The following is a 27,304-nucleotide window of genomic DNA, read 5'->3' as shown; positions in this document are numbered from 1 at the left end:
AGACCTGATGGCAAAAGTACGGTCACCTTTAGATTTAAAACTTAACTTTGCAAAATGGATGTTTAGGCAGAGATACCCATTAAGACATCACTATAGTTCTTTAACTCTCTGCAGACCCACAGAAAACAATATGAACTGCTTTCACAGGTAGAAATCAATGACCTATTTCCCTCACATGTGGCCATTAAGCCTTGAACCACTTTAGTTGGGAGCCTAAACAATCCATAACTAAAGCTGTTTTCACATCTTTTTGCTGTTTTGAGGGGCACAATACCAGCAGTGTATAGCCCATAAACAAATAAAATCAAGAAAAGCATCCAGAGAGCGCAGTATTCCCTAATGCTGCTGAGTCGCTGTATGTTTTCCGACAGACAAGTCCCGAAAAGTCCGCAGCGGTCAATTTTAGTAGGATCGTGATCGTAGCAGGCAGCTGACGTAGTGTTCAATGACGCCATGCCGCTATCTCACAATGATACAGAAATCTTTAACAAATCTGTGGATCCAGACTATAAGCTGCATCACTGCCAAAATCTAATTAGTGGGTCCTTTTGTCATTTGTGACTTTCCCTGAAAATTTCATCCAAATCCGTCTGTCCATTTTGAATAATGTTGCCAACAGACAGAAGAACAAATGTACACCGATCGTCACATACCTCCGCCACATTCCTTGGTGGAGTAATAATGGTAACCTGTCAGGTGTGATGCCTTAAATGCAACCATTTGAGTACATCTTAGTAAATATTACCATGACAACCAGCTTTTCCGCTGTGATATCAAGCAACATATAGCAAAGGATTAAAGCAGTTTTTATGTTGCAAAGAAGTCCATGTGTTGAAACTTCTGCCCACCTGACCTTTCCTTTCACAGGTGTGCGTCCTACATGCTGACAAAGAAGCTTCCTGCGGTGCGCAGTTTTCTGCTGCTGGTCTCCAGACGCGTCGGCCACCTCGCAGGCAGCAGTACAATGTTATTGTGGTGGGTGGAGGTCATGCAGGGACCGAGGCGGCGGCGGCAGCAGCCAGAGTGGGAGCCGAGACTCTCCTGGTCACACAGAAAATCCACACAATCGGTGAGAGAAAGGGCTCAGTTAAAGGGATAGTTCACTCAAACAATAAAAGAGCTTGATGATACTGTTGTAAAGGATTTGATTGAAAGGGTTTTCTGCTAAATGTGCTTTACTCTGACCTGCTCCTTCTTATGTAATGTCTCTCCAGGTGCTCTGTCCTGCAACCCGTCTCTGGGAGGAGTAGGGAAAGGCCAGCTCGTGAAGGAGATAGACGCTCTGGATGGGCTGTGTGGTCGAGCTGGAGACTACGCTGGGATCCACTTCTCCATCCTGAATCGGAGAAAAGGCCCCGCTGTGTGGGGTCCGAGAGCCCAGCTGGACCGGCAGCGCTACCGTGAATTCATTCAGGTGTCACCGACAGTCATGGAAGAAAGCTGTATAGAAGATTTCCTGTCTGTGAATGAATTCAGTGTGTTTAATTGTGTGTTTGTGTGCTGTTTGTCGTTCAGTCTGAGCTGCTGTCTACTCCCAGGCTGACGGTGTTGGAGGGCTCAGTGGAGGAGCTGCTGGTGACAGAACTAAACCCAGAGGAGCCCGGAAAGCACAGAGTCACCGGGATACGTTTGGGTGAGCAGCACTGACGACTATCTGTAAAAGTTTACAGGATAGGGACATTTGCAATGGACGGCTAATTAGACAGTTTAGTATTTAATCAACCAGTACCAGATAATAATCAGCACAGGGATTGTATTATAACACTGAATTTATACATGGTCAACAGATTAAATGTGGCAAAGTGATAATGAATAAAACACTGGCTTCCTGACAGTCACCATTTTAATTGTGTTAATTTTCTGTGTTAGTTTTTGCTATTTTTTCCTAATTTTTACCATCAATTTATCATCAAATTTCAGTGCATTCAACATTTTTTTTTAATATACCTGTATAATTTTCCTCTAATACAGGGTTGTCAAATGTGGACGACTTTGTTAAAGTGTAAAATTACAGAGAAGGCATTAACTATAATTTGGTAAAACTATAAATTTAAAATAATTCCTACACTATGACAAGTTGTTTTGATCATAAAGTAAAATACTAGATTGCCGATTGTTCTTTGTCATTTTGTGCTCATTTTTGCAAAATTTTGTCTTGTTTTTGTTGTTGTTTTTGTCTCACTTTTGTCAGTTATCTCAACATTTTTGTTGTTTTGTGTTTCCTTTTGGTCACACTGTTTTTTGTCACATTTGTCAATTAGTGTCTTGCTTTATTCATTGTACCATTTTTGTCATTTTGTTGGAATTTTTTGTCTCATCTGTTGATTTTTTTTTTTTTGTCGCTTTGTAGCTTTTTTCTTCTAAAAACAGTGCAGACAAGACATGCGATAGATATTGTATTACTTACATTTTTAATTTATTTCCATGCTTGTCCTCCTGTCTGTCCTGCATAAACACAGCCTGCAGTTCACCTGAAAAGTCGACTTCCCGGTTGTGCTGAGGAGCAGAGAATTTTTAGTCTTTAACAGAATCTAGTTAATGTAACTAGCTCATTTTGGCAATTTTTAAAGTGAGGCTTGTAGAATAAAAGGATTTTAATGAAATATCTTTTAAGTTTAGAGTTGGTTAATTTTGCAGACTGAATTGCATGACATAGAAAGTTAAAAATGTGAACATTTAAGCAGCTTTTACAATTTTGGGTTGAAAAAGAAAAGATAACATGCCTTTTTAGGGTTTTAGGGTTCAGAGGGTCAAGAAAGATTTCAGTTTCTAATATATGAGCAAACTACTAAAATGCACTTCCAGTATTGTAAAACTTATAATTACAGAAAAAGCCATTGGTTAATCAACTTCTGATTCTTTTTAATCTCTTCCAACCTCAGCAAACTGCGACCACTCCATCTCTGCCAGCTCAGTGGTTCTAACCACCGGTACTTTCTTGTCCGGCTCCCTCTTCGTGGGCCAAACCTCATCCCCCGGGGTCGGATTGGAGATGCTCCATCGAGTGCTGGTCTGTCCCACACGCTGAGGGACAGGCTGAGGCTAAAGATAGGCAGGCTGAGGACTGGTACCCCTCCCAGGATTGTGAGGGATTCAGTGGACCTTTCCTTGACTGAGCTTCACCCCCCTGACAGTCATCCGACCCCGTTCAGCTTCCTCAACACCCGCACACATTGCAAGGTAAACTTAATGTGTCTCAAGGTACTTCTTTCATTGCCTGCTCTATAACAGCTTTTTTCAGAACTAGCGAGTGTGGTTTCCAGTGATTGAATGTTTTATTTTGGAACTATAACACTTTATAGCCTGAAGAGCAGCTGCCTTGCTACCTGACCTACACTACGCCTGGCGTGGAGAGAGTGGTGAGGGAGAGCCTTCATCTCAACTGTCACATACAGCAAGACACCAAGGGGCCCAGGTACGTACACGTAGCAACACAGAGAACAAAGATGCTCGACTTGGTGCTGAAGGGAGCAACTGTGTCCTTGTCTCTCACAGGTACTGCCCCTCCATCGAGTCACGAGTCCTGCGCTTCCCAGGCCGGCAGCACCAGGTGTGGCTGGAACCTGAGGGGTGACCTCTGACCTTTTGTATCCACAGGGTCTGTCCATGACCATGCCACCCGATACGCAGCTCCGTCTCATCAGAGAAATCCCCGGCATGCACAGAGCGGAGATCCACACACCTGGTACAACTGCTGCTTGAACCCTGTCTGCTCTGCGTAGCAACAGGAGGTTTACAGCACATGAGGGAACAACAGCGGCATTCCAATCACTCCTTTTCTGATGGGTATTGAAATTACCTGCTTGTCTCTAGCCAAATAAATGTCACAGTGGATGTTTTTTTTTTTCTTTCCCAGGTTATGGAGTACAGTATGACTTTGTGTGTCCGACTCAGCTGAGCCCTGCACTCCAGGTGAAAAGCACTCAGGGTCTGTTTCTGGCCGGTCAGATTAACGGAACGACGGGGTACGAGGAGGCCGCTGCACAGGTAGCTGCTTTTTCTCTCCTCTAGGCCTCATACAATCATCACGGGTCGTCAAACTCCATCTGGATAGTCCTTCTGCTCTCTGAAACCTCACACCAGAATAAACCAGTTGCAAAACATTAATCACTCATAAACTGTACATACACTGGTAGATTAACTGTATGCTGACCAGTGGTGTAATGCTTTCCAGTGTCTGAATATTTTAGTATATGATTTTAAGTCTCACAGCTAAACAAGTGGGCATTTGTTTTGTAAAATCATAAACTTAATATGACTTAAAGGGTTAAATAAAGAGTTTTCTGAGTCTCAGTCACATTCAAAGTCGATTCTAGGGTGAATTATACAACTAGTACAGGGGATTTCATGAAAAAAATATTCCCTCTTCTCTATGTAATTGTATTTTTTTTTTCTACAACTATCTTGCAGTTGGTTGAGAACCACTGCTCTAACACATAGATACACACCTAACAAGCCACAGATATACAGACCTACAGTGAGCTGAATTTGGGCGAATTTACCCAATTACCGACTTCTACTTCAAGGTCAGCATTTGTTTAAAAATGATGCTGGTTCTGTTATAGCAAAAAAAGCAACCAATTAAGTTTAGTGTGATTATCAGCTGTAGCAGGTGAGGCAATTTTTTCCTTCCATGCATACATATATCGTTAAACCTTACATATGCCCACAAATCAGCACAAACTCCTACCTCAATAAGGAGGATATACACAAGACCTTTCTTTTATGCTCTTTAACAAAGTATTACCTCAAAATTCACAACCAAGCTGACTGAAAACCAGCTCGAAGAAAACTTCACTGAAAAAAATCTGACAGAAAAGCTCAATTGGATGTCCAAAAATGAGTGACTCTGACAGTAGGCTACAGTGACTTAAAGTAAAAGTTGTAACTGATTAGTAACTATAATATGGTTACTGAATTTAGGAAGTTATGTGATATTGACAAATTAAATGTGATTACAATAATGCGTTACAGCAACACTGCTGCCTATCAGTTTATGTTCTAGATTAAATCAAAGTCTGTTTTTGTTAGTTGTTTCCAAACCTTCTCTTCAACTGGAAAAAGACAAAATACAGCATTTATACATATAGCGTCCTCAGCAGTTAATGAGTTGGTACTGAGTTTATTGCATTAAGTTTTAGGTTTATAGAGCAGCTGTATTTTCTAGAATCAGAATCAGTATCACAACAGGCAACATGTTCTCGTATAGCTAGAACTGCTAGCTAACCTGAAGATGAGAAGGTTTAATTTCAGATCTAGTTTATTATTGGTGTAACAAAGCACCATAGTCATACCATATTACACTGAAGCAGATCTACATGTGTACAGGAAACAGTAAGACTTTGACAGAAACTGTTCTGTGTCTGACCAGGGTTTGTGGCGGGGACCAACGCTGCCCGCTGGGCGCTCTCCATGCCTCCAGCAGTGCTGTCTCGAACAGAGAGCTACATTGGGGTTCTCATAGATGATCTGGTGAGTCGAGGTGTCACTGAGCCTTATCGCATGTTCACCAGCCGGGCTGAGTTTCGAACCTCTCTGAGGCCAGACAACGCTGACCTCCGCCTCAGTCTGAAAGGTTGGTACGGTGTCTATGCCAACAACATAAAACATTTCTACTGTTGACGCATTCACTGGCTGTAAATCTGTTTCTTTCTGTGACATTCACAGACGCCTACTTGGATTTAAAAGCTCTGGAGTCATGACTTTCCTTTCTCCTCTCATGCTGTTTTTCCTCTGTCAGGGTGGAAGGAGGTGGGCTGTGTGTCTTCGCTGCGCTACCACGAAGCTTTAAGAGTGAAGAACAGCCTCCAGGATGCACTGACATCCCTTCAGGCTCTCAGTATGTCCACCACCAACTGGAGAAAAAAGCTGCCCAGCATCCATATTAGTGAGACCAAGAGCAGCATACTGACGTGAGTGACAAATGTTTGGATTCACAGCCGAAAATTTCAAACTGTACATGCAAGGATACAGCTGAAAGAACTTCTCTGGCTTCTTTTTCAGTGGTATGGACGTGCTGCAGTACAAAGATGTGACCTTTGAAATGTTGGCAAATGTCTTCCCAGAGCGCCTTTCATCTTACATGGAGTTCTCACAAAGACTCAAGATAGAAGGTAAAACGTGACAAACTCAGAGTCATAAGCGTCTCTTATAGTTGTACCCTGCTTTGCTGTTATGGCATTTTAAGATACTAGAAAATAGATATTTCTTCCTCAGTACGACATTTCTTCTTTCTGTCATGTAGCTGTTTACAAGCCTCACTGTGACGCAAACAAGAAAGAGATTGAAAGAATTCAGAGGGAGGAGAACATGTCTCTGCCACAGGACATCGATTATCTTTCTTTGCCAGTGTCACTGTCTCAGGAAGTCAGAGAGATTCTGGACAGAGTTCGGCCAAGCACTGTGAGTCTGCACGTTTAGAGTATAATTTTTTTCCACCTAAAAATGGAAATAAAATGGTCATTTTGTCTACCAGAAATGCAGGAATATGCAATTAATCCTCTGCTATGTCCTCCAGCTGGGCGCTGCTACTCGTCTGGAAGGTGTAACTCCTGCTGCCATAGTGAATCTCCTCAACTATGTGAACTTCAGTGGAAAAAAGGAGAAAAGAACGCACAGAAACCAAACAGACGAGAGAGAAGACGAGCAGCGTGCAAGAAATGTATCTTTGCCTCAGTAATATGACTCAAACAGCCTTGTAAAAATGTTTGTATTTATTTAAAATGAACAAAAGAATAAATTAAGGTATTTTAGGATGATGATGTGCTCTGCTCAAATTCAATGACTTTTTAGATTGTAAAAAAGTGCGACAAATATAAACTTGGTACATAAATTTCAGTTCATTCATATAAAACTTTTCCTCAGATAAGCAAGTCCTAAAACAATTCCTCATTGCTCACTGCTACCTCTTCTGCTACTTAATGAAGAATTCTAATCCTGTTAGCAGCATGACTGTGAACAGCATTAAACTCCATGTGACCTTGTCAGTGTCGCTGCCGTTAATCACAACATGCCCATCCAGCTCCGCAGCGCCTCTAGTGAAGAAGCCAAATGGAAACTTCCAGTGAGGTTGAGGCAGACTCCTGGGGGTTCTGGGTAAACTGTAGTGTCAGCAAACATAACTGTGGCGGTCAGAGCAAGAGAGGACGACAAAGGACACTGAAAGAAAGAGAGGAGAGTATTTGGACATTTTTTCAGAGGTAAAACAATGAAAGGAAGGCTTGTTTTACGTTGTCTGCAGAAGGGCAGAACATCTGTACCTGGACATTTTGACACTGGAAATGGTATTTAGCTCCCAGGATGTAACTCTGGGGGAGGTCAAGTAGACCCTGTTGAGCCCACAGCACCTGGATAGAGACAGAGTGGGGGAGGATGCAGCCTGACTCACATGTTTCCTGAGAGAGGGAAGAAGATAAATGCAAAGTTCACCAACACTTCAACTACAACATCTTTTATATCCAAAGAAATCTGGATCTTACTACTAAACAAAAAACAGATACAAGGGACTTTTTTAAAAAAAAATGTAATGGTCCCAAGTCCTTCTGTGCACACTCATACAGCAGTTACTATGTGAAACATAACTCTTAAAGGTGTTACACTTTCTTTACTTTATATTCCCTTTTCATTATGTTGTACCTGCAGGCTGACAGGGCACTCCTGAGTGATGACTCTCGTCCACTGTGGCTGGGAGCCTGAGTTCATGGCGATCACATCTGGAGTCGCGAGTCCCTGTAAGATCCCATAAATCTGTGACCGCAGCTCTGAGCAGTCTCGAGCTGCAGAACTAGACACAACATGGGGAGAAAGAAATGAAAGAGAGCCACATGTAAGAGAGAATAGAACTCATGTTTGCATTTTAATCTTGAATCCTGGGACTGACTTTCAACAACTCCAACACTTCTTTTTACATAAATTAGCTAAAACTAGAGGTGATGAAGCCAGCAAAAACGGTGCAGGCTCACCTGAATATGCAGCCAGCGATGGTGTTGTATGTAAAGAGGATTGGTGCTCGTCTGTTTGGATCAGAGGAACACTCCCCACCTTGTGACACCCCCAGTGATGTCAACTGACTCACTGTTAAGGAGTCATGATGTTGACTGATTCAAAGCTTGCAGTATAAATTAATATCTAATCCCTTAAGGAGAAATGTGCAGAATTGATAGTAAGGTACAGGCTTCCTTGTCATTGAAACGACCCGATGAGGGAGATCCTGCTAGAAGACCGACTGCGGATGTTAGACCTCCTGGAGTCGGGCTCGGTGAATCCAGCTACAAGAGACAAATAAGATTAATCTTGATATTTAAATTTTTAAATTGGTCTATTTAATGTGTAAGCAGAAGCTTCAGCTTTAACAGTCCCCTGAAATTGAACAGAGTGCATCTGCAACAACGTCTGACTGGGATCCACATCAGCCAAGGCGATATTCACTGTTGCCATATGTGAGTTCACCTCTGCCGGTGTAGCCTATGACAAACTCCACCTGCAGGAATGTCAGAAAAACACAGTTCAGTTTGATGTTTCATCATGAACTTAAAATATGTCATTTGTGCGGTTGCTCACCTTTTTCACTGCATTTTTTACAGGAGTTGTTTTGTTGTCTTGTACAGGCCAATCAGACAGCGCATTACTGGGATCTGAGACCAGAATTAGTAAAGTGTTGACATAAAACATTTATTCTTAAATGCACATCCTGTATCTTTACCTTTTTGTGAAGCCTATAATCCAGAAATAACAATAATCAAGAAAAGGCTGTACTTGTTATATACAACACCTAACAAGTAATTTTTTGCTGTGAACAGATTTTATACTACAGATTACAGTATGAGAAGCACCTTTACTTTAGGACTAGCTGGAGAAAAACCTCAACTGCTAGTGTTGATGGCTGATTTGTAGCTGACTGAACTCTTATGAAGGCATATGAACTGCAAAATGAAGATGTTTCTCCTAATGTCATACATGACTTTGTGCTGCATTTACAATCAGCCACTTACCAGAAAATTGACACTGGCTCCAACTCCCCTACGGGAATCTGGAACAAAAAAGTTGATGTTAGCCCGTCTGCTGTGAGATTCTCACCAGTATCATGTACTTAAAAGCATTAAGTGGATTTTCTGACCTTGATCAGACTCAGGTCAGAGAAGTAGGAGCGGGCACTCAGAATTGGATCTGTGGTGCATGACTGAGGAGTCACTTTACGGGCACAAGACAGAGACACAGATCTCAAGAACTCTACAGGCAGAGGAAGACAGAACATATTGAAAGAAATAGAGTAGTTAATACAGTTGTAATATACATGTATAGATGTGTATTAGACACATAGAAAAATGGTTGCATTGTATAAGGAGAAGACTGTTTATACAATGTATAACAGAGAATGGACTGAAAAATGCCTGTAAATTCACTCTAAACATGCCTGTCACTTTGTGGAGATTTTGAATTCTTAAAATGACTTTCAAGGTAAGACAAAACTTCTCAGGTGGGAAATGATCAAGTTTCTGGATTCTAAATAACGAACATTTAAACGAAGGTGCTTCAGTGTTTGCTTGCTCTACTAGTCAACCACCTTTCCATCACTATTTGACCTGGACGTTAACATTAAAACAATGTTCTGAGGTCAGACAGGGTTCAGGGAGTTCCTCTGGTAAACCTGCTCCCAACCACTGTCCCTGCAGATACAGAAGAAGTTTCAAGGTTGCAGGTTTGCTACATTGTGATAATTAGCATTTAATTTTAGCAGTGACTCACTTGCAGGGTTGCGGTTGATACAGAATGCAGCTGCAGCTCCCTGCAGACGGCTGACGGAGGAGACCCCGCACAGAGGGAGTTGGAGAATATGTCTGGATGACATCATCAACCTAGAAAACTGCAATTTCTCAATAAAATGCATTTTTTTTTAAATACAGTAGATACCATTTTGGGGCCAGAAACTTTGAGCAACATGTCTGTTTACCCTATAGAAAATGTCTGCTGTGGCTGATGCTTGTAGGCTCTGGTGGTTTTGAAGTGGTACGAATCCCCTAAAGCTGGATACTGAAGTACAGCTGGAAGGAGGCTGGGGTGCCTTTTTCTGTAGTGAGGTAGAAAAATGCTGCTGACGGTACCCCCCGTGGCTGCTGAAATAATTGAAAGCTTAACTATACTATGTTTTCAAATTAATATATTCACATTATATCTATTTACCTTCAGGCCCGGACACAAAACAAAGAGTCCCGTCACAGTGATAAGAGACGAGTCACGTTGCTCTGAACATGAAGCCATTCTCAATGCAAACTCCTGATCTGTAAAACAAAAAGGTTTAGAACTTTTTAATGCTCAATAAAAATAACATTTTATGTGCTATAGTATTAGAACATGCACAGATGACTTACATGGCTTTTTGAGGACATCCAGTGAAGACAGTACTCAAATTAGCAACATTGCAATCAACTGTGTCACAACAGCAGCCAATGTCACAAAAACCAGGCGTCAAATCACAAAGACAAGCTGGAAATCAACAGAAAGAAATGTGTTAGTCGTGAGAAGATTCGATAATACTTAAAAAAAACTTGTGCTATATTATAGTGTTTATTGTGATTACCGTAGCTACTAGTAACCCTATTTTTTTTAAAAAAGGAACTGAAAAATGTGACTAGTTACAGTACATTCATTAGTCAATACTGACAATAAGTTTTTTCATAAACATTATTAAATATTATTATTTTGCTGTAAATATTTGTATTTTTTCTTTTAGAAGGAGAAAATATCTATACCAATGCACTGTGTGCATTGTGTGCTGCTATTTTTTTATTCAAACTGTTTTTCTATTTGCTGCTGTTACCCTGTAAATAAAGGTTATATATATATATATATAATATATATCATATAATATATATCTAATAAGTGGAATTTATGTACAGAATCAGTGTAGTTTTCCCTTAAGGCACAACAGAGGACAGAAAAACAGCCGAAACTGTGTCAAAACAACTGTCAAAAAGGTACCTAGAAACTGATTATTACATGTAAAGGCCACAAATCTACAAAACCTAATCTGGAATAGAAGTTTTGTTATTATAGAGCTGCAACCAATGATTATTCCATTGCTGATTAATATGCAAATTACTTTCTTGATTAATCAATTACTTGTTTGGTCTGACAAGTTTTCATTAATAAAAAAAAAATTAAAAACAGAAAAACAGGTTTTAATTTGTAGGTCATAATGAAACTTTTCTGTACATTAAAGGAGCATTAAAGAGACAGATTTAAAAACCTTTAAAAGTAGTACAACTATCAATTATTTCAGAGTTAATTAATTTGTTGATTATTTATCTATTGATTTGTTGCTTTTTTATAAAATAGGAAAAATGTTTTGCAGTGTTTCCCAAAATGTCGTGTTTTGTCCACAACCCAAAGATATTCACATTGCTGTCACAAGAAGTATAGATATGAGAAAATACTCAAATTTAAGGAGCTGGAATCAGAGAATTTCTTTAAATTACTCAAACATTAATTACTCTAAGATCATTTAATAGTTGACAATTAACAGAATAATAATTGTAGCTTCATTGTATAAACAGTAACAGCCACGTTTATGGGTGATTGAGTAGCTGAGAAGTTAAAGAAAATTTAAACAGGGTAAGAGGCTGACATGGGCAACTAAAATAAGACTGTTTGCGGGACGGAGACAAGAAGCAGCTGAACTTAGATTTTAAGCTCAACAGGCTGGTGGAAGTTACCCTGTGGAGTCACGGTAGGCTGGACGGTGGTTGCAGAGGGAGCCTCCGTGTCCACAGTGGGCTCTTCAGACACTGACAGCGTCGGGGTCACCGTGGAGTTCACAGTGGAATTCATGTAAAATCCTCAGTGGCATTCACTGTTGGATTCAGGAGTAACTTCCTCTAATGGAGTTCATTGTGGGATCCAGAGTAACTTCCTCCGTGGAGGTTCGGGTTCTCCATCCCGCCCGGAGCAGGGGTAGCTGGGCTGGAAGGTTCCCCATTAGTTTGGGATGGAACTGACGGTGGAAGTGAGTCCGAGTCTGTGGCTCCGTGGGCCAAACATCCACACAAGACGATAATATGTGAAGTGAACGAAACCAGCGGCGGGAATTCATTTCGTCAACAGAGACATGATGCGCTGAAGTCGCCAGGTGTAGCTAATTTAGCTAGCTTGTTAATTCATGTTAGCTTTGACAGTTAACTTGAAGCTTTTTTCTTACGTCGCTCGGTAAAAACGCCAGACACTTGACCAAACAGACAAAAAATAATTATGTTTAAATGAATATAAGTACTAATAGAAGTCATTTCGAAAATATTAACCAAGGAAGCACTTAGCTACATGCTAACAGTCAGTATGTCGTCTGGTGAATGGAGCAAGCCTCTTGTTGCCAACGAAGTTGTTATGGAGACATCTGCGTGGATAGCACTGCCGTAAAACACGTAAAAGAGACGAAAAGCAGTTTCCCCCACAGCTTAATACATTTATTACTATCAACCAGCAACGTTGCATTGAGTAATCAAATTCTACAGTTTACGCAGCAGAAAAAATAGCTGCAACAATTACACATGGCAAAACTACAAAAGGGGAAAATTAAATAAATTAAATAGATTAGATTTGTTCTCATACTGAAGATATTTTGAACTTTCGAATACAATCTTCACTATCAAAAGTAGGCGAACATTTGTAAAAATAAATAAATAAATAAATAAATAATCAGAGGAGGTAAGCATTTCCAATTTTGCTCTGTTTGTAATTAGTGACAATTAGAAAAAAACTTTCACCTTGAAATAAGTGAGAAAAAAAATCTGCACATTTCCTGAAGTAAGGTATGATATTTAGAATATTGAGATCTTAAAATTAGCTGGGAAAACTTATTTTAACCTATATTTTACCAAAATTGACAAGCTTAGGTGTCTGAAAATAAGCCAGACATGCTAAAAAATAGTAGTTTTTCACAATTTTTTTTCTTTCATGTAACCTCCTAATTTGAGATGTTTTAACCCTCCTGCTGTCTTCATTTATGGGCACCAAAAAATATTGTTTCCTTGTTTGACAAAAATCCAAAAATTCTGCAAAAAAATTCCTCAAATTTCTAAAAATTTGCAAAACCTTCAGGAAGAAAATTCCAATAATTCCTTAAAAATTTCCCTTAAAAATTTTGTTTTTTTTAAAAAAATCCCCCAAATTTGGAAAGAAAATTCTTGTAAATATTTTCAAAAAATGAGTAAAAATCTTCCAAAAAAATTCTAAAAATATCTGAACTGATTGCATCAGTAAAACTTCTAATATTTTCTTTAACAACATTCACATAAAAATCAACCAAAATCCAGCGAAATTTGCTGTATTTTGGTTGATATTTCTTTCTTTTTTCTACCAAAAAATGCTCAGAGATTTCCCAAAAATGTTGAAAATGTGGACACCAGAAGTTTCACTGTGAAAATAGATTTTTTTCCCCACATTTTCGTACTTTAAAATGGGTCAATTTTGACCCGCAGGACGACACAAAGGTTAAACTTATTTTGAGTTTTCTTATAAAATACAACTCAAAACAAGATAATTTCAAGATTGTTTTACTCAACAAGATATTTAAGATGCATTGTCTTAAAACAAGTCCATCCATCTTGCTAAAATGTCACTTGTTAAATGAATTTATCTTAAATCAAGTGGGATGAGACATTTTGACTAAAAATAAGACAAACAGACTTGGTAAGATTTTGAGTTTTTGCAGTGTTGGTTACATACTTTTTGTGCCTGAGCGATCTTGACAAGATTAGCAGCATTTTGTAAACCTGCAGCTGTTGAAGAAATTTAACCCTTCAAAATTTGTTATAGTGGGTTGTTTTTTAGTATTCTGATATACGGTGGGCTTACTGAGTTCGAGTCTGCAAAGATAAGCCAACCCAGAACATTTTATAGACATGGTCAAGGGTGGGTCAAAAGGTGGGAAGGGACTGTATGTTAATACCAAGGTGAATAGTGGTTAGCTTTCATTAGTTGTCAGGTGACAACTAATGACAAGGTGACAAGGCTAATGACAGGTGGTCAGAGAACAAAGAGCAAAAGGTGACTGAAATAAGATTCCATCCATCCATTCTCTATGCACCACTTTATCCTCACTAGAGTCTCGGGGGGGGGGGGGGCGGGGGCGGGGGGGGGGGGCGGGGGTTGTGCTTGAGCCTATCCCAGCTGACTTGGGCGAAGGCAGGGGACACCCTGGACAGGTCGCCAGTCTGTCGCAGGGCTACATGTACAGACAAACAATCATCCTCACATTTACACCTACAGACAATTTAGAATAATCAATTAACCTCAGCATATTTTTGGACTGTGGGAGGAAGCCAGAGTACCCGGAGAAAACCCACGCATGCACAGGGAGAACATGCAAAGTCCATGCAGAAAGATCCCAGGCTCAGGCTGGGATTTGAACCAGGGATCTTCTTGCTGCAAGGTGAAAGTGCTAACCACTACTCCACTGTGCAGCCCCAGAAACAAGATTGAATCAAGAATTTTGAATAACAATGGATGATGGAAAGAAGGAGTGCCACTCGAGGGTATCTGTAGCTAAAGATGTGCTCTTTCTTCTTTGCAGTGTATGCAGTACCAATCAGAAGTGCACAAAATGTTCATATTTTCATTTCACTTTTACCCACTAATTCACTGAATCTTGTCCCCTATTTTCAATTTTGGATAACTGTTCTCAGAATTCTCAAACTTTATGTTCATAAACGTAAGAGAAAATATGTATTTGGTCATGAGTGTACATTTGTGTATGCTATTTTAGCTGAAACTATTGTAAATGATATACCATAACTTTGATTTAAATCTGTTTAAAATGTCTTAATATGTTTTCAAAGTAACAAAACATCCACAGTTTCATTGAGGGATTGTGAAAACATTGTACATAATGTGCGGTAGTGTACAGTAATCTAAAATTGCTCCACTTCAAACTATACATCTTGCTTTTCCTAGACTTTCCCTTTGGATTAAATGGATTCACCTTTTAAACAAAATGTCCCCAGTTCATACTGTAGGTTTCTTGCCAAATATTTGAAACTTCAACTGTAGCTCAATGCATTTTTAGACTTTACAAAGCTCCCCTAAGGGCTACAGAAAACATTACACAACTGCTTTCACATGCTGAGGTCTGTGGACACATGAAGTAAACTGATCTTTACAGTGGTTGGACTAATCCTTTATAAGTAAGCAAACACTGAAAACTGGAGAAGTCACTTCTAGTGCTGCCAGTTTTAAAACTAGTAGGAATATGGCAATAATATGTCTTTTTTTAAAAAAAAAATACCATTATTTAGAACAAGCAGGCGAACACTTTAAAGCCAATTATGGAATGGATCATCTAAGGGTCTGACTACAGCAATAGGTTGTATTTGTACAATCCAGTGTCAGTACTAGTGATAGTGTCACACTCTCCACAGCTTGGCAGATTTCAGTCTTGCAATGATTAGTTTACAAAATCCCAGCCTGACCTGCATGTCGGTGAGGTTCACAGCCTGCAGGGCAAACAGTGTACAAAAGGTGAAGGGCAATGACCCACGGGCCCACACCATTTCAGTACCGCACTGCTTCTATGCAGATTTTACATCTGTGAATGAAAGAATGAAAGCATGGCCCGATCTCAGGCTTATTCACTATTACTCTCTGTTTTAAACTTTAAAGGCTGTATGCTGTTGTTTTATTAATGCATCTCATTGGACTGCCGTTTCTTTTCCAGAAATACATACCTGCTCTGGTGGAGCTGCACAGCTTGAAACCAGGACAAACAGCTGTGGATGTTCTGGAAAGCTTCCACATGTGAATGTGTTGAATTGCACACATTTCAGTCAGTCGTTGCAGGTTGAGACATGCTTCTCCTATTCAGACTGTAAGAACAACAAACATACAAGAAACCATTTTGTCTTCAGCTACGAAACTATTTGTTAGAATCCTTAACTAAATAATAGGTTTAGGTTTATATTTAGGGATGTTTAGATATAGAAGATGATAACATTAAGAGCATATGTGTCACAAATGAAATAACCACACTATTACAGAATTGCTCCACATGCTATAGAAATTTAACTCATCAGCTTTAGAAAGATGTTTCACCATGCTGAATGTATCTTCCAACTTTTTGTTTTTCTTCCCCATATGCTGTTTTTGAGCAGTGCTGTGCTTATTTTACTGCTCAGGATATTTTTATTTTGCTGTCTGTCTCTTTCATCATCTCCTCTCTGCTCTGTGTAAACACAGTTTACCTGAAATTCCCTGAATTTTTGTCCCATGATTGCTGATTGTAGCTCAGTCAGTGACTTATTGTTTACACTACTTTGACCATGACATTTTCTGCACTTTTTCTGCATTTTAAAAAATAGTTTTGAACTTAACATGAATCTGTCCGTTGGTAAATGTCTCTGGGGTTCAGCTTGTTTTCATTGAAAATATTGTTTCTGTGCTGGGCAGGATACTGACTGTGGAAATCCAGGAATGCATAGTTTAAACAGTTCCTTCTGGCTGAAAAGACAGAGCATGAACACATGAAGGGATGTCCACACAACTCACAAATGCAGTCACATTTATTTGACATTTTTTGTCATAAAAAAATGTTTTCATTTTTCACTCACTACAACACAACTGTTGTTTGCTTTGGTAAGTGAGCAACAGTGAAGCAACACAACATAAAGCAACTGTGGCATTAAAGTAAATATTCAATCCATCTCTTATGCGCTCTCGGTGTGATTGCATTTCACTTCTCTGTGGGTTGGAGGGCTCCGCCCTTCCTAAAATTACAGGGGAAGCTGTTGGGAAAACATTGTGAGGGAAGGGGGAAATCATACGTAACTGGGAATGTTACATAAGGGCACTTTCTCTTTGTCTGCCTGTGTGTGTTCCTGTAATTGCAGACAGATAAGAACCTGGGACAAGCACTCAGGTTACAAAGATAGATAAAGGGAGAGAAGAACACTGAAGCACTTAGACTTTAGCTGGGACTTCAGGAAGGACTGCTTCTGGGAGTCTTGTGAGAGATTCTTACTGTTGGACTCAGATGTTGGAGAGGACTTACGCTGGAAGCCACGAGTAATCAAAACCAAAGGATTCCTGGACCTACAGATAACCACCGGAAGAGATAGTGACAGAGAAAAACATACACACACAGTGACCGTGCGCTTCACAGTCAAGCAGGAAGGGATTTGTGCACAGTTGGAATTTGTCGTCTACAGAAGTGGCTCAGCTGTGAATGTTCGACAAAGTCAGCGGAGGACAGGAGCTCCATAAAAAGCACCACGCTAGTCTTGCTTGAGACACTTGACAGTCAGATTTTGGCTTCTGGTTCTTGATTTGTTCAAGTAAACTTTTGGCAGTTTCAGTCATGGAGGGAGAGGGAGAGATGACCTACAGGGAGTCCATTGAGAAGGCTGGGTCCTCCCTGATGCGCTTCCCTGTCATCCCTGTCAGAGGAATCCCTCTCATGAAGCTCATCGCCAACAACTTTGATGACATCTGGGCTTTTCGTCCTGATCCATCGGACCTCCTCATTGCCACCTACCCTAAAGCAGGTACTCATGCTGCTGCTAAATCAGTTTAAAAATCTAATATTAACACTCCAGAGGAAGGTAACTCAGTACATTTAGAAAATTAAATGTACTTTACCTGCATGTTTACATTTTCTACTTGCACTTATCTGTGTGGAGAAACTGGTTTGGCTACTTTGCAGCTCATTTGTTTCATTCATTTGTTGCGTTTACTTTTCATTTAAAACCTCAGGGAACACATCTTGGGACAACACTCATTTCATTTACACACAAAGGACAGCAATAAAAGAGGTGCACATGGCTATATGAGATAGTAACAGCATTTAACAATGTTAAAATGAATGGGAATTAAGAAATGAGATGAATAAGTAACTAAAATCCATGAATATAATACATAATGGTGCACTCACAATGGTTTTTTAAATAAATTCTGAGTATTTTTACTTACTTTTTTTTTGTACTTTTTGAGGCACATTTTATCCTCAGTCCAGAACTTAAAATGTAAGTTTTATTCATTCATTCAACCTTTATCCCAGTGGAGGCCTCATTTACAATGTGCAGCTACAAATTCAAGATAAAAAAAATGAACCAAGTAAAGCAAGAGCAGCTGGAAGTAAAGGCAGGTGAAATTAGTCAAGTCAACTGCCCCAAAACAGTGAGTCAAGCTTAAGATTGTTCTGAAGGAGAGTGTAGGTGGACAGTGCATAAAGCTAGCTACTTGTGCTTCTTTCTCTACTAAATGATACAGTGCTTTTCCAGAAAATAAAGAAAGCATAAGAGGACATGCCCAAATCACTATGTAGGAAAATGTAGAAAAAATATCAGAAAAGTCCCGAAACACTGGACTGATCTTCTAAGAACGGTTTGATGAGGTGTGTTACGACCCAGCTGTCTAGGGTCATCTGGGACTAAGAAAAAAACTAAGCGTTTTTGGTGAGGTAAAGCAATTTACTACTTAGTGACATAATTAAAGAAAAACTGGGCCAGTGGATGGTGCTAAATCAGAGAACCAAGTAAAGCCAAATGATGGCAGAGTTATGAAAAACTAGCGAAAACAAAAATAAAACAACTTAAACACATTAGCAACAACCATAACCCATAAAAGAAACTAAAGAAACGAGTGCCTCAGAACACAAACCAACGAGGGATGAGTAACTTCTAAGCTAAGTTTGTCAGCTGCTAACAGAAGCTACAAATTACACAAAGCGCAAAGACACAAATGGCTGCAGCTGGAATGACTACCTTGGGGTCTGGAGCAAACTGTTAAGGCAGCTATAGCTGAGTTCAGCTGCCCAAGCTGTCTCCCCACACAAAACCTGGAAAAGTCCACCACAAAAGCAGAAGGCATCCAGCCACCAGGAGCCATAACAAAGTGTGATAGGTAGAACCTGAAGTGACACAGAAAAACATCTACGCACCTGCCCTGAGCTGCGGTTTCAGAGGTGTTTTCCTGATTTTGTAACATTTTCTCTACTCCCTATTGACCTAAAGATGACAAGTCTTTGTAGCACCATCAGAGTGGTTGGTGTCAGACAGGACAATGTCTGTAAAATTGTGTAAAGAATGAGGAGTTGTGTTTGTCTCAGTTTGGTGACACTCGAGGAATCCTGTATATTCACTTGGGCATCTGTGTTTTTTGGGGACATTATAGGGACCACGTGGACCCAGGAGATAGTTGACCTGCTTCTTCACAATGGAGATGCTGAGGCCTGCAGACGAGCCCCGACTCCCGTCCGCAGCCCCTTCCTCGAGATCGTCTCCCCACCACCCATCCCCTCAGGTTTGTGTTTCTGTCTCTGGACTTTGTACAGAAGTTTAGATTGCGCTCTGAGCTGTCCCTCACTTACAAGAACACTGTGTGCTCAAGATTTTTGCATTAACTCTTTAAGATGCATTCTTCACCTATATCTTATATTAGGACCCACAAATTCAGTTCCTGAAGGAATGTTTTGACAATGGTTTGTTTCTTTCGCTTTAACCAGGGCCAATGAGCTGTTAATCAATAAATATTTCCTTTAGTGCTAAAATGGGCAAACTGTCCTGGTGACAGACATGTTTCTGCTGGAGGGACAAAAGAGATAATATAGTTGCTGATGTGGTTGTCAGGTGAAAAGGGGTTCTTTGTAGTGAAACTGAAATTCATTTCTCCAAATTCTCTGGATGTATTTGGTACTTTTTTGACAGTTCCCTAGAGGCATAAAAATATTAAATGTGACATTACATCGTCTTTTTGAGGCTAGTTAGTTTGTTCGTTGCTAACTGCACTAGCTTAGCACAAGGAACACTGTAAACTCTGTCCAAAAGGAACTCAATTTGCTTACCAGCACCTTAAAAATGTAGTATTTAATGTATTAATTGAGTTATTTCATTTACAAAGCAAAAATAGCTGTGGAAATGCATATTTTTTAATCACATAGGTTGCAGTTATCAATGTTGGGCAACTTGGGCCAGAAAAATATCAATTGTGGGCTTGAATAGTCTTTTAGAGGGTGTTTAGTTAGTTAGTTGTGAATGTTATCTTTCTGCAGTCCGTGTATGGTTGCTTTTTAAGACCTATTTTGCTAGAAATGTTATGATGTTTTGAGAAATCAGTTAAATTGTAATCTTAATGACTTAGATGAGAGGATTAGTACCATTCTACTGTCTATAGACTAAATATGTAGCTATAGCAAAAGGTCAGTTAGCTTATCATGGCTTTGTTTTGCTTGGCTTAGCTTAGCTTAGCTTAGCTTAAGGAACACTGTAAACTCTATTCAAAGGAAACACAATTTGCTGACACTTACAAATGACAAAGAATAAAGTAAAAAAAAAACACCCTGTCATTTACTGTCTTTTTTTTTTCAGTTACATAAGTTGCAATGATCAATTCTGGAAGGAAATGTGGCCTTTCACAGCCTTTCAGAGGCTAGTTAGTTATCAAGTCACTGGTTGTAACATCCTGTGTAATGCAGGATAAGAATGGTACCGAGCTTCTTATCTAACCTATCCAGAAAACAACTCTTCTCAGATTTTTTAATGTACTTCTTTAATTCAAAGACTGTCTGAGCAATCATTAACAAAACACTGAGCTAAATGAAGCTACAAAGCTCCTTCTACCTGTCAAGCTGAGTGACTTTGCACTTTCCTGACAATGCAGTTAAAGATAAAAAAACACTTTTACTACCAATTCTGATGTAGTAAACACACCCTGTGTCAAATCGTCTTTAATCTGAAGTGACTGACATTCTGCTATAAAGTTTAAAATTAACTACAATTGACGCCTCAAACAGACTTTAGAAATTTTCTGTTGTATTTATCTTGTTTGAACGGAAATAGTTCAGGTTAGTTGAATATTATAAAGCAACCGTGGGGTCATTATCCATCATTACATGGGCTTTGTAACTTAGAATCTGAGTTAACATGGAATAAATGTGTTTTTACTCTTTCTTTTGCGTGTCTCAGGCCTCGATCTGCTGAGGACAATGGATCCCCCAAGAGTTATCAAGACACATCTTCCCTTTCAGCTGGTACCTCTTGGATTTTGGGAAAACAAATGCAAGGTAAAACTTGCTGTCTGACAGATTTAAGTGAGCGTAAAGGTCCTGCAGTCTCTTTTGTTGGTTATTGCACATATAACGCATGTAATTGGAATAAGAGGTTATTGCCATTCACCAAGTGTCAGTGCAGTGGCCTCTTGTCTTTATTGTTGTTATAAATCTCCTTTTAATGTCCCTTCTGATTGTGTGTGAAGACAATCTACGTGGCACGCAATGCCAAAGACAACCTGGTGAGCTACTACTACTTTGATCTTATGAATATGACCCAGCCTGAACCAGGGCCCTTTGATGGCTACGTCACCAAGTTCATGCAAGGAGAGTGTAAGTAGATTCAATTACATATCTGTGTTTCTTCTTAGCATTTCTACCTGAATCACAAACATATCCCAACCTACTAATCCAGCACCTTTGGACATCTGGAGGCTTTTGTGAACCTGTAGAAAATTTCAATATGTACTTGTGGATGGTAACTGCTGGAATCCTATACTTAAGGTTACCTAATATTTATTAATCTTTTCTTCCCATGAGAACCTGATCATGCCTCAGTGGCTGTGATTAGATTAGCAGCACCCTGCACAGTTGCAGAGTGCAATAAAGGCAGTTCAGAAGAAAAAGGTCTTCTACGAAAAGCTACAAAAACAGAAGGTTCACTATTCCTTCACTGGTGTCCAGACCAGCTGCTACTTTAATGCATGAGAAGCATTTTTTTGTTTGTTTGTTTTTGTATAGCTGACAACCTCTCTGGTGCACATGGACAAAATGAAACTGTTAGTATTTACCACACTTGGTTTTTTAAATTGGTTTTCTGGCTTTATTAAAGGTTAATGTGTATTTGGTAATACTTAATAGATCATTTAAGAGCTCAAAAAGGAAAAATAGCTATTCAGCTAGCCTGACCAGCACTAATGACACGTGTAATTGGCAGACTTGCACTGCAGATAGCCACAAATTCAGGTCATTTCATGCTTTTCACGTTTGTATAGTGCTAACCCAAGAAAACATAAAATGCAGTTTTTAAATGATGATTTCAATTATTAAAGGTAAAATGCTGTCCAGCTCCACCTACTGTATGGGAAAAAGTAATTGCCCCCTTAGCTACCAATCTACCAAAGGACCTAATTCAATAGGCAGCTGGGTTCAATTTCACCATCCTTACCCTCATATGATTACTGCCAGACTTGTTGAACCTGAACATCACCAAATAGAACCTGTGTGGCATTGTGAATTGGCTGAAAGGTCTCAAAAAGCAGCAGATCTTGCCACCTTCTTAAGAGATTCAAGAACAGATGCTAAACAAAGTTGTTGACATTTATCAGTCTAGGAAGGATTTGCCATTGCTAAGGCTCGAGAGAAGCACCCTGAGAGACATTATCCACAAATGAAAACACATGGAACAGTGGTGAACCTTCCCGGTAGCAGCCGGCCAACCAACTTTTCTCCAAGAGTGCATCGACAGCTCATCTAGGAGGTCACAAAAGAACCCAGACAAACATCAAAAGAACTGCAGGTCTCACTGGCCTCAGTTAAGATCAGTGTTCATGATTGGAAACCATCCAATGTGGCTAAATTAAAACTATTCTGCAGAGAAGAGAAGGCCAAAGTTCCTCCATGGGGATATGGAAGACAAACATTTAACGTTTGACGCAGATGTTGCTGCCAAGGGTGACCCAACCAATTATTAAGTTTAAGGGGCAATTACATTTTCACATGGTGATATTGACTTTCAAGAAATCTTCAGTAAATATATTTATTTCATTTAAAAAAGCCTTTTGTGTTTTATGTATCATACAGCACTGTATGTGTGATGCAAACTCTGTCATGAACCGGTGTTCCTGGTCTGTGAGTGTCAGCATGGACCCCTCTGCAGCCCAAAGACCACACTGTGGAGATGCTCTCATTTGTACAGGCTTTTCAGCTACAGCATCCAAACACAGTCAGTCCTTTGCTGTGTCTGTCCACTCAACATACCTCAGGAACGATCACAATGACACAGTGCTACAGCCCAACCTGTAACTGGCTGCTGTATCTTATCATGAGTCCAAAGTCCCAGCCAATCTATTGGAGCGATCAAGAAGTTCACAAACACTTGTAAAGATCATCCATATCATGTCAGTCAGAGTTTCCAATGACCCCTACAGCTCTTAGTTTTATATGATGAAAGGACTGAAACACATGCATCTTCATCACAAAAAAACAATCATGCATTTTGGTTCTATCAAAGATTTATTATAGGTCTTCTGGAAATATGACTGTGTTCATCTTTTTTTTAGTGGCATCACTTCTTACTTTCTTATGAGTTAATACAGTTGACTAGATCTGCTGACTTCTCTGTGACAATTTCAATAGGGCCCGTTAGATACACTCATTAGACAAAAGCAACAGTGACAGCTGAGTACAGAAATGAAGAAGCAACTCACTGGCTTTAACAAGTCAGAAAAATCACTTGGAGTTGTTTCAAACCAGCTAAGAGCCTAAAATAATCTCTGCAAACAACTGCAAGTACAAAGTACAATGGTACAATTGTGTCACTGCCATGATCAGAAGGAAATTGACTTAGACAGACTTTATTAATCCCCAGTGGGAAATTCTGTAATGCAATGTAAATGTAAGCTCACCTGCTACTGCGCGACATTTGATCAAGATGATCGAGAGTGTTTTACATAGCCTTTCCTTTTGAAGCAGCACTGCTTCAAGTTAGATTAAAGTTTGCTGCTGATTGCATGGACAGAGAAAAGCCCTTCTGGAGAAAGGTCCTGTGGTCAGATGAAACAATGACCAGCAATATGTCTGGAAGAGAGAAGGTGAGGCCTTTAACCCCAAGAACACTACACCTACCATCAAGCAAGGTGGTGGTAGTATTATGCCCTGGGGCTATTTACCTGTAAATGGAAACATGACGATTACCTCCACATTCTTCTTTTTAAAGTTTTTCTGGCCCTTATTATAGTGCACAGTGGAGAGAGAGAGACAGGAAATGTGAGGAGAAAGCAGCAGTTTGGACTTGAACCCATGCCTGCTGCTATCAGGGAACTAAGGTCTGTTTATGGGTCACACGCTCAACCTGTTGACCTCCACATTCTTCAGTAAAACCTAAAATCATCAGCTAGAAAGTTGGGTCTTGGACTCAGCTGGGTGTTTCAACAAGACAATGAGTCCAAACACACATCAAAAGTGGTAAAAAAAAATAATTAAAATGTTAGTTCAGGCTAGTATTAAGGTTTCAGACTGATCTCCCCAAAGTCCTGACTTAAACCACTTTACCTGTGGACCACAATAAAGAAACAAGTCTGTGACAGAAGACAACAAATTTAGTTTAAGTGCACAAATTCTGTCAAGAGGAGTGTTGAAAGATACAACCAGAGGCTTGTGGATGGATAATAAAAGCCTGTTTGAGGTGAAAATGACCAAAGGACACTGAACTAAATAATAGCATCGCTGTGTGTAAATTTTTGCCCCGGCAGATTTTCTAATATTTCCAGGAGACGTATAATAAATCCATGACAGAACCAGAATGCATGATGGTTTTTTTGTGACAAAGAAGATTCATTTCCTTACCTATTTTGGCTATTGAAAGCAGGCAACACGTTAGTTTTGTGTCTTCAGCTTGTGTCCACTACTGCACAGGACACAACAAATCAGTTAATCACTAATAAGCAGTCAAATCAGTACTCAGAAATGTTGACAGCCCATTGGGGATTCTGAATCTGGGTGTTGGGGAGTCCCTCACGAAATGTTTTAATGCTATTCATTCATGAATTTCCTACTTTGCTAGCTGTTGCTAGCAGCCCTAAAAGTTAAGAGGTTCAACTTCTCTTTAATAAAAACTTCCTGGCAAATTTAAAGGCTCATTAAAAAAACAAAAAACAAATGTGCTGCTGAAGGAGGATAAACATCCGTCAAAGGGATTGTTCACAGTGTGGAAACCCAAAGGTTAATTAATGACTTACACAAGTAAAGATCAGGAAGTGGAAGCCGTGTATTCTAACATTTTCCTCCTACTGTGTCTCTACAGTGTCATGGGGCTCCTGGTATGATCACGTGAAAGGTTACTGGGAAGAGAGAGAGAAGAAGAACATCCTTTACCTCTTCTACGAGGATATGAAAGAGGTACGGAGAACATATGAGCCCAGTTGCATTTTGTAAAACTGATATTATCAAAGAATTAAGACCAACTATTTGACTTTTCCCTTTCTCCGACAGCAAAAACAATTCATAAAATCATAAATACAACAAGAAATGTAACAACTGGTAATGATACGTGTACATTTTGTAAAGCTGACTGATTAGAAAACACAGATTTTCATCATGGAACAATCAGTCCTCGTGGCGACACTTGAAAAACAGAATCCCTTCTTTCCAACAACACAACTTTTCTACGGAGGATAAAACGATCTGATTCTGTTGACAAAATCCTATACATGCAAATGTAGATTTTTAAAATCTCCTTCTGTTTTTGAAGAATTTAGAACAAACAGACCTTCAAAAAATAAACATGAATTCACGTATCAGTATTTCTGGCAGTTGTGTTCTCAGTTGCAAGATAATGACATAATGTGTTGTTACAGCTGTTTGAACATTTGTTTTCCACTACCAGAATCCTCGACGTGAAGTGGTGCGCATCATGAAGTACCTGGACCTGTCAGTCTCTGATGAAGTCATCGACCGGATTGTGGATCTCACATCCTTTAAAAAAATGAAGGAGAACCCGATGGCAAATTACTCCTGCGTCCCGTCACCTGTTTTTGATCAGACCATTTCTCCATTTATGAGAAAAGGTGCATCAATCAGCTCTCCGTCTTGTCCAAAATTAACATATTGATCTGCAGAATTGCAAACATGCAGCCTCAAAGCTCCAGGTTTTGGATTTAGGATGAGTGTTCTGCAGTGGGAGAATTAAAGTTAAAGCAAGAAGCAGCATATCTAAGTGCTGACAAACAGCTCTGAGCACCAGAGCTGGATCTATTGAGAAAGGGGACATAGTTTTGAGGGAAATTATTGCAAAATCGGAATGTAAAACATGAAATCAGGACATAATGCTCTCAAATTGAAAGATTCCTGAATTTGTCACACAAGGATGAGAGCTGAAGACATTATGTCCATAAATTAATGTGGCACAGTTCAATCAACGTCTTTCTCAGCAGAACTACATCAGTACAAGCTTCCTAAATTCTATTTTATCAGGACTTGTGGTGCAATGTCGCCCCCTAGAGTTTTCTGGATATCTTGCCTTCTATTATTTTTACAGAATAGAGGAGCCTAATGCAATAACTGAGGTGACTGATAAATAATTGATTAATCAGAAACTATTTTGATGTTGTCTTCATCTTTTTAATGATTTTATTTTTAGCAAAAATGCCTCAAATTTGTTGTGGCAGCTTCTCAGATGTGAAGATTTACTGTTTTTCATATATTTTAGGGTTGTAGTTTGGATTTTCTATTATTTTTGTTTAAGAAAAAGTAATTTGAAGACTTCAGCTAGGCAGTCGTCATGGATATTGGGCACTGTCTTCTTAACAAAGCAAACAAATCAGTCCTTTAACAAGTAAAATAGCAGCTAAACTGATATTTATACCTGTGATGTTCAACAATAGAAGCTTTAGGAAAAGTTTTTTTAAGAACTGACTATTTAGTTCCTCTGTGTAGCTTTTGATCTACTTCTCTAACGCTATTGCTGTCTCTTCTGCCTTTTCTTCCTGCACAGGTGAAGTAGGTGATTGGCAAAATCATTTTTCAGCCGAGCAATCGAAGATGTTTGATGAAGATTATGAGAAGCAAATGAAAGGGTCCAACATTCCCTTCAGGACCCTCATCTAATGGATTTTAGGTTTTTTGCAAATTCATTCTGCAAACCAAAGACCGATGAACGGACACTGTGCAGCAATCAAGCAGCAGAAATCCTGTCAGAAAGTTTGCCATGAGCTAAAAATCAAAACAAACAATGAATGAAATGAAAGTGGTTTGACTTGGGCTTCATGTGTGGGCGGTAAACACTGTAATCACTGCACCTCATGATCTATCTATAGAGAGGAAATTATCCAAACGTCTGTGTGAAGGATCAATAAAAATGTGCTTCACAATACGAGTTAATGAGTTTTTAATCATCACTTTATTGCAGCTTGTCACGTAAACAATATATAAGACCAAAAGTGTTGTGACTGAGTGGACATGCCCATTTTGTATCATGAGACCTCCAACAGAGTCCGCTGACCGCATGGTGCCTATGGAGAGCGCTGGCAGCTGGAGGCTGGTTTTTCTGCCCATATGAAG

The 27,304-nt window shown here is 39.5% G+C and overlaps 3 protein-coding genes across 3 annotated transcripts; 2 read left to right on the top strand and 1 right to left on the bottom strand.

Moving 5' to 3' along the window:
- Positions 1-872: 872 nt before the first annotated feature.
- mto1 (mitochondrial tRNA translation optimization 1) lies at positions 873-6,758 on the top strand. Its single transcript, XM_051939489.1, is given in 16 exon segments — positions 873-950; positions 953-1,069; positions 1,215-1,414; positions 1,516-1,633; positions 2,883-2,975; positions 2,978-3,180; positions 3,303-3,415; positions 3,496-3,569; positions 3,572-3,685; positions 3,857-3,987; position 4,266; positions 5,372-5,575; positions 5,741-5,912; positions 6,004-6,113; positions 6,245-6,402; positions 6,518-6,758. Coding segments are annotated over 16 exon segments (2,040 nt in total). The 5' UTR covers positions 873-880; the 3' UTR covers positions 6,680-6,758.
- LOC110970350 (tectonic-3) lies at positions 6,696-12,383 on the bottom strand. Its single transcript, XM_051939981.1, is given in 18 exon segments — positions 6,696-7,089; positions 7,092-7,158; positions 7,260-7,394; positions 7,636-7,783; positions 7,962-8,073; positions 8,171-8,267; positions 8,353-8,436; positions 8,438-8,479; positions 8,702-8,714; positions 8,991-9,028; positions 9,116-9,228; positions 9,745-9,787; positions 9,789-9,854; positions 10,194-10,208; positions 10,210-10,234; positions 10,236-10,277; positions 10,368-10,482; positions 11,712-12,383. Coding segments are annotated over 18 exon segments (1,446 nt in total). The 5' UTR covers positions 11,827-12,383; the 3' UTR covers positions 6,696-6,913.
- Positions 12,384-16,800: 4,417 nt separating this feature from the next.
- Positions 16,801-27,116, top strand: sult1st6 (sulfotransferase family 1, cytosolic sulfotransferase 6). The gene is made up of 7 exons (XM_022220603.2): positions 16,801-17,525; positions 19,153-19,281; positions 20,943-21,040; positions 21,232-21,358; positions 25,050-25,144; positions 25,632-25,812; positions 26,739-27,116. The coding sequence occupies exons 1-7, from the start codon at positions 17,339-17,341 to the stop codon at positions 26,849-26,851; spliced, it is 930 nt and encodes a 309-aa protein (XP_022076295.1). The 5' UTR covers positions 16,801-17,338; the 3' UTR covers positions 26,852-27,116.
- Positions 27,117-27,304: the final 188 nt, after the last annotated feature.

This window comes from Acanthochromis polyacanthus, chromosome 19, assembly GCF_021347895.1.
Source record: "Acanthochromis polyacanthus isolate Apoly-LR-REF ecotype Palm Island chromosome 19, KAUST_Apoly_ChrSc, whole genome shotgun sequence".
Taxonomy (NCBI): Eukaryota; Metazoa; Chordata; class Actinopteri; family Pomacentridae; genus Acanthochromis; species Acanthochromis polyacanthus.
This window is presented reverse-complemented; position numbering and strand designations above follow the sequence as displayed.

Coding starts and splice junctions, on each gene's coding strand:
- sult1st6 (XM_022220603.2), top strand. CDS start 17,339: ATGGAGGGAGAGGGAGAGATGACCTACAGGGAGTCCATTGAGAAGGCT. Junction 19,282..20,942: donor CCCACCACCCATCCCCTCAG/GTTTGTGTTTCT, acceptor TGCGTGTCTCAG/GCCTCGATCTGCTGAGGACA. Junction 21,359..25,049: donor CAAGTTCATGCAAGGAGAGT/GTAAGTAGATTC, acceptor GTGTCTCTACAG/TGTCATGGGGCTCCTGGTAT.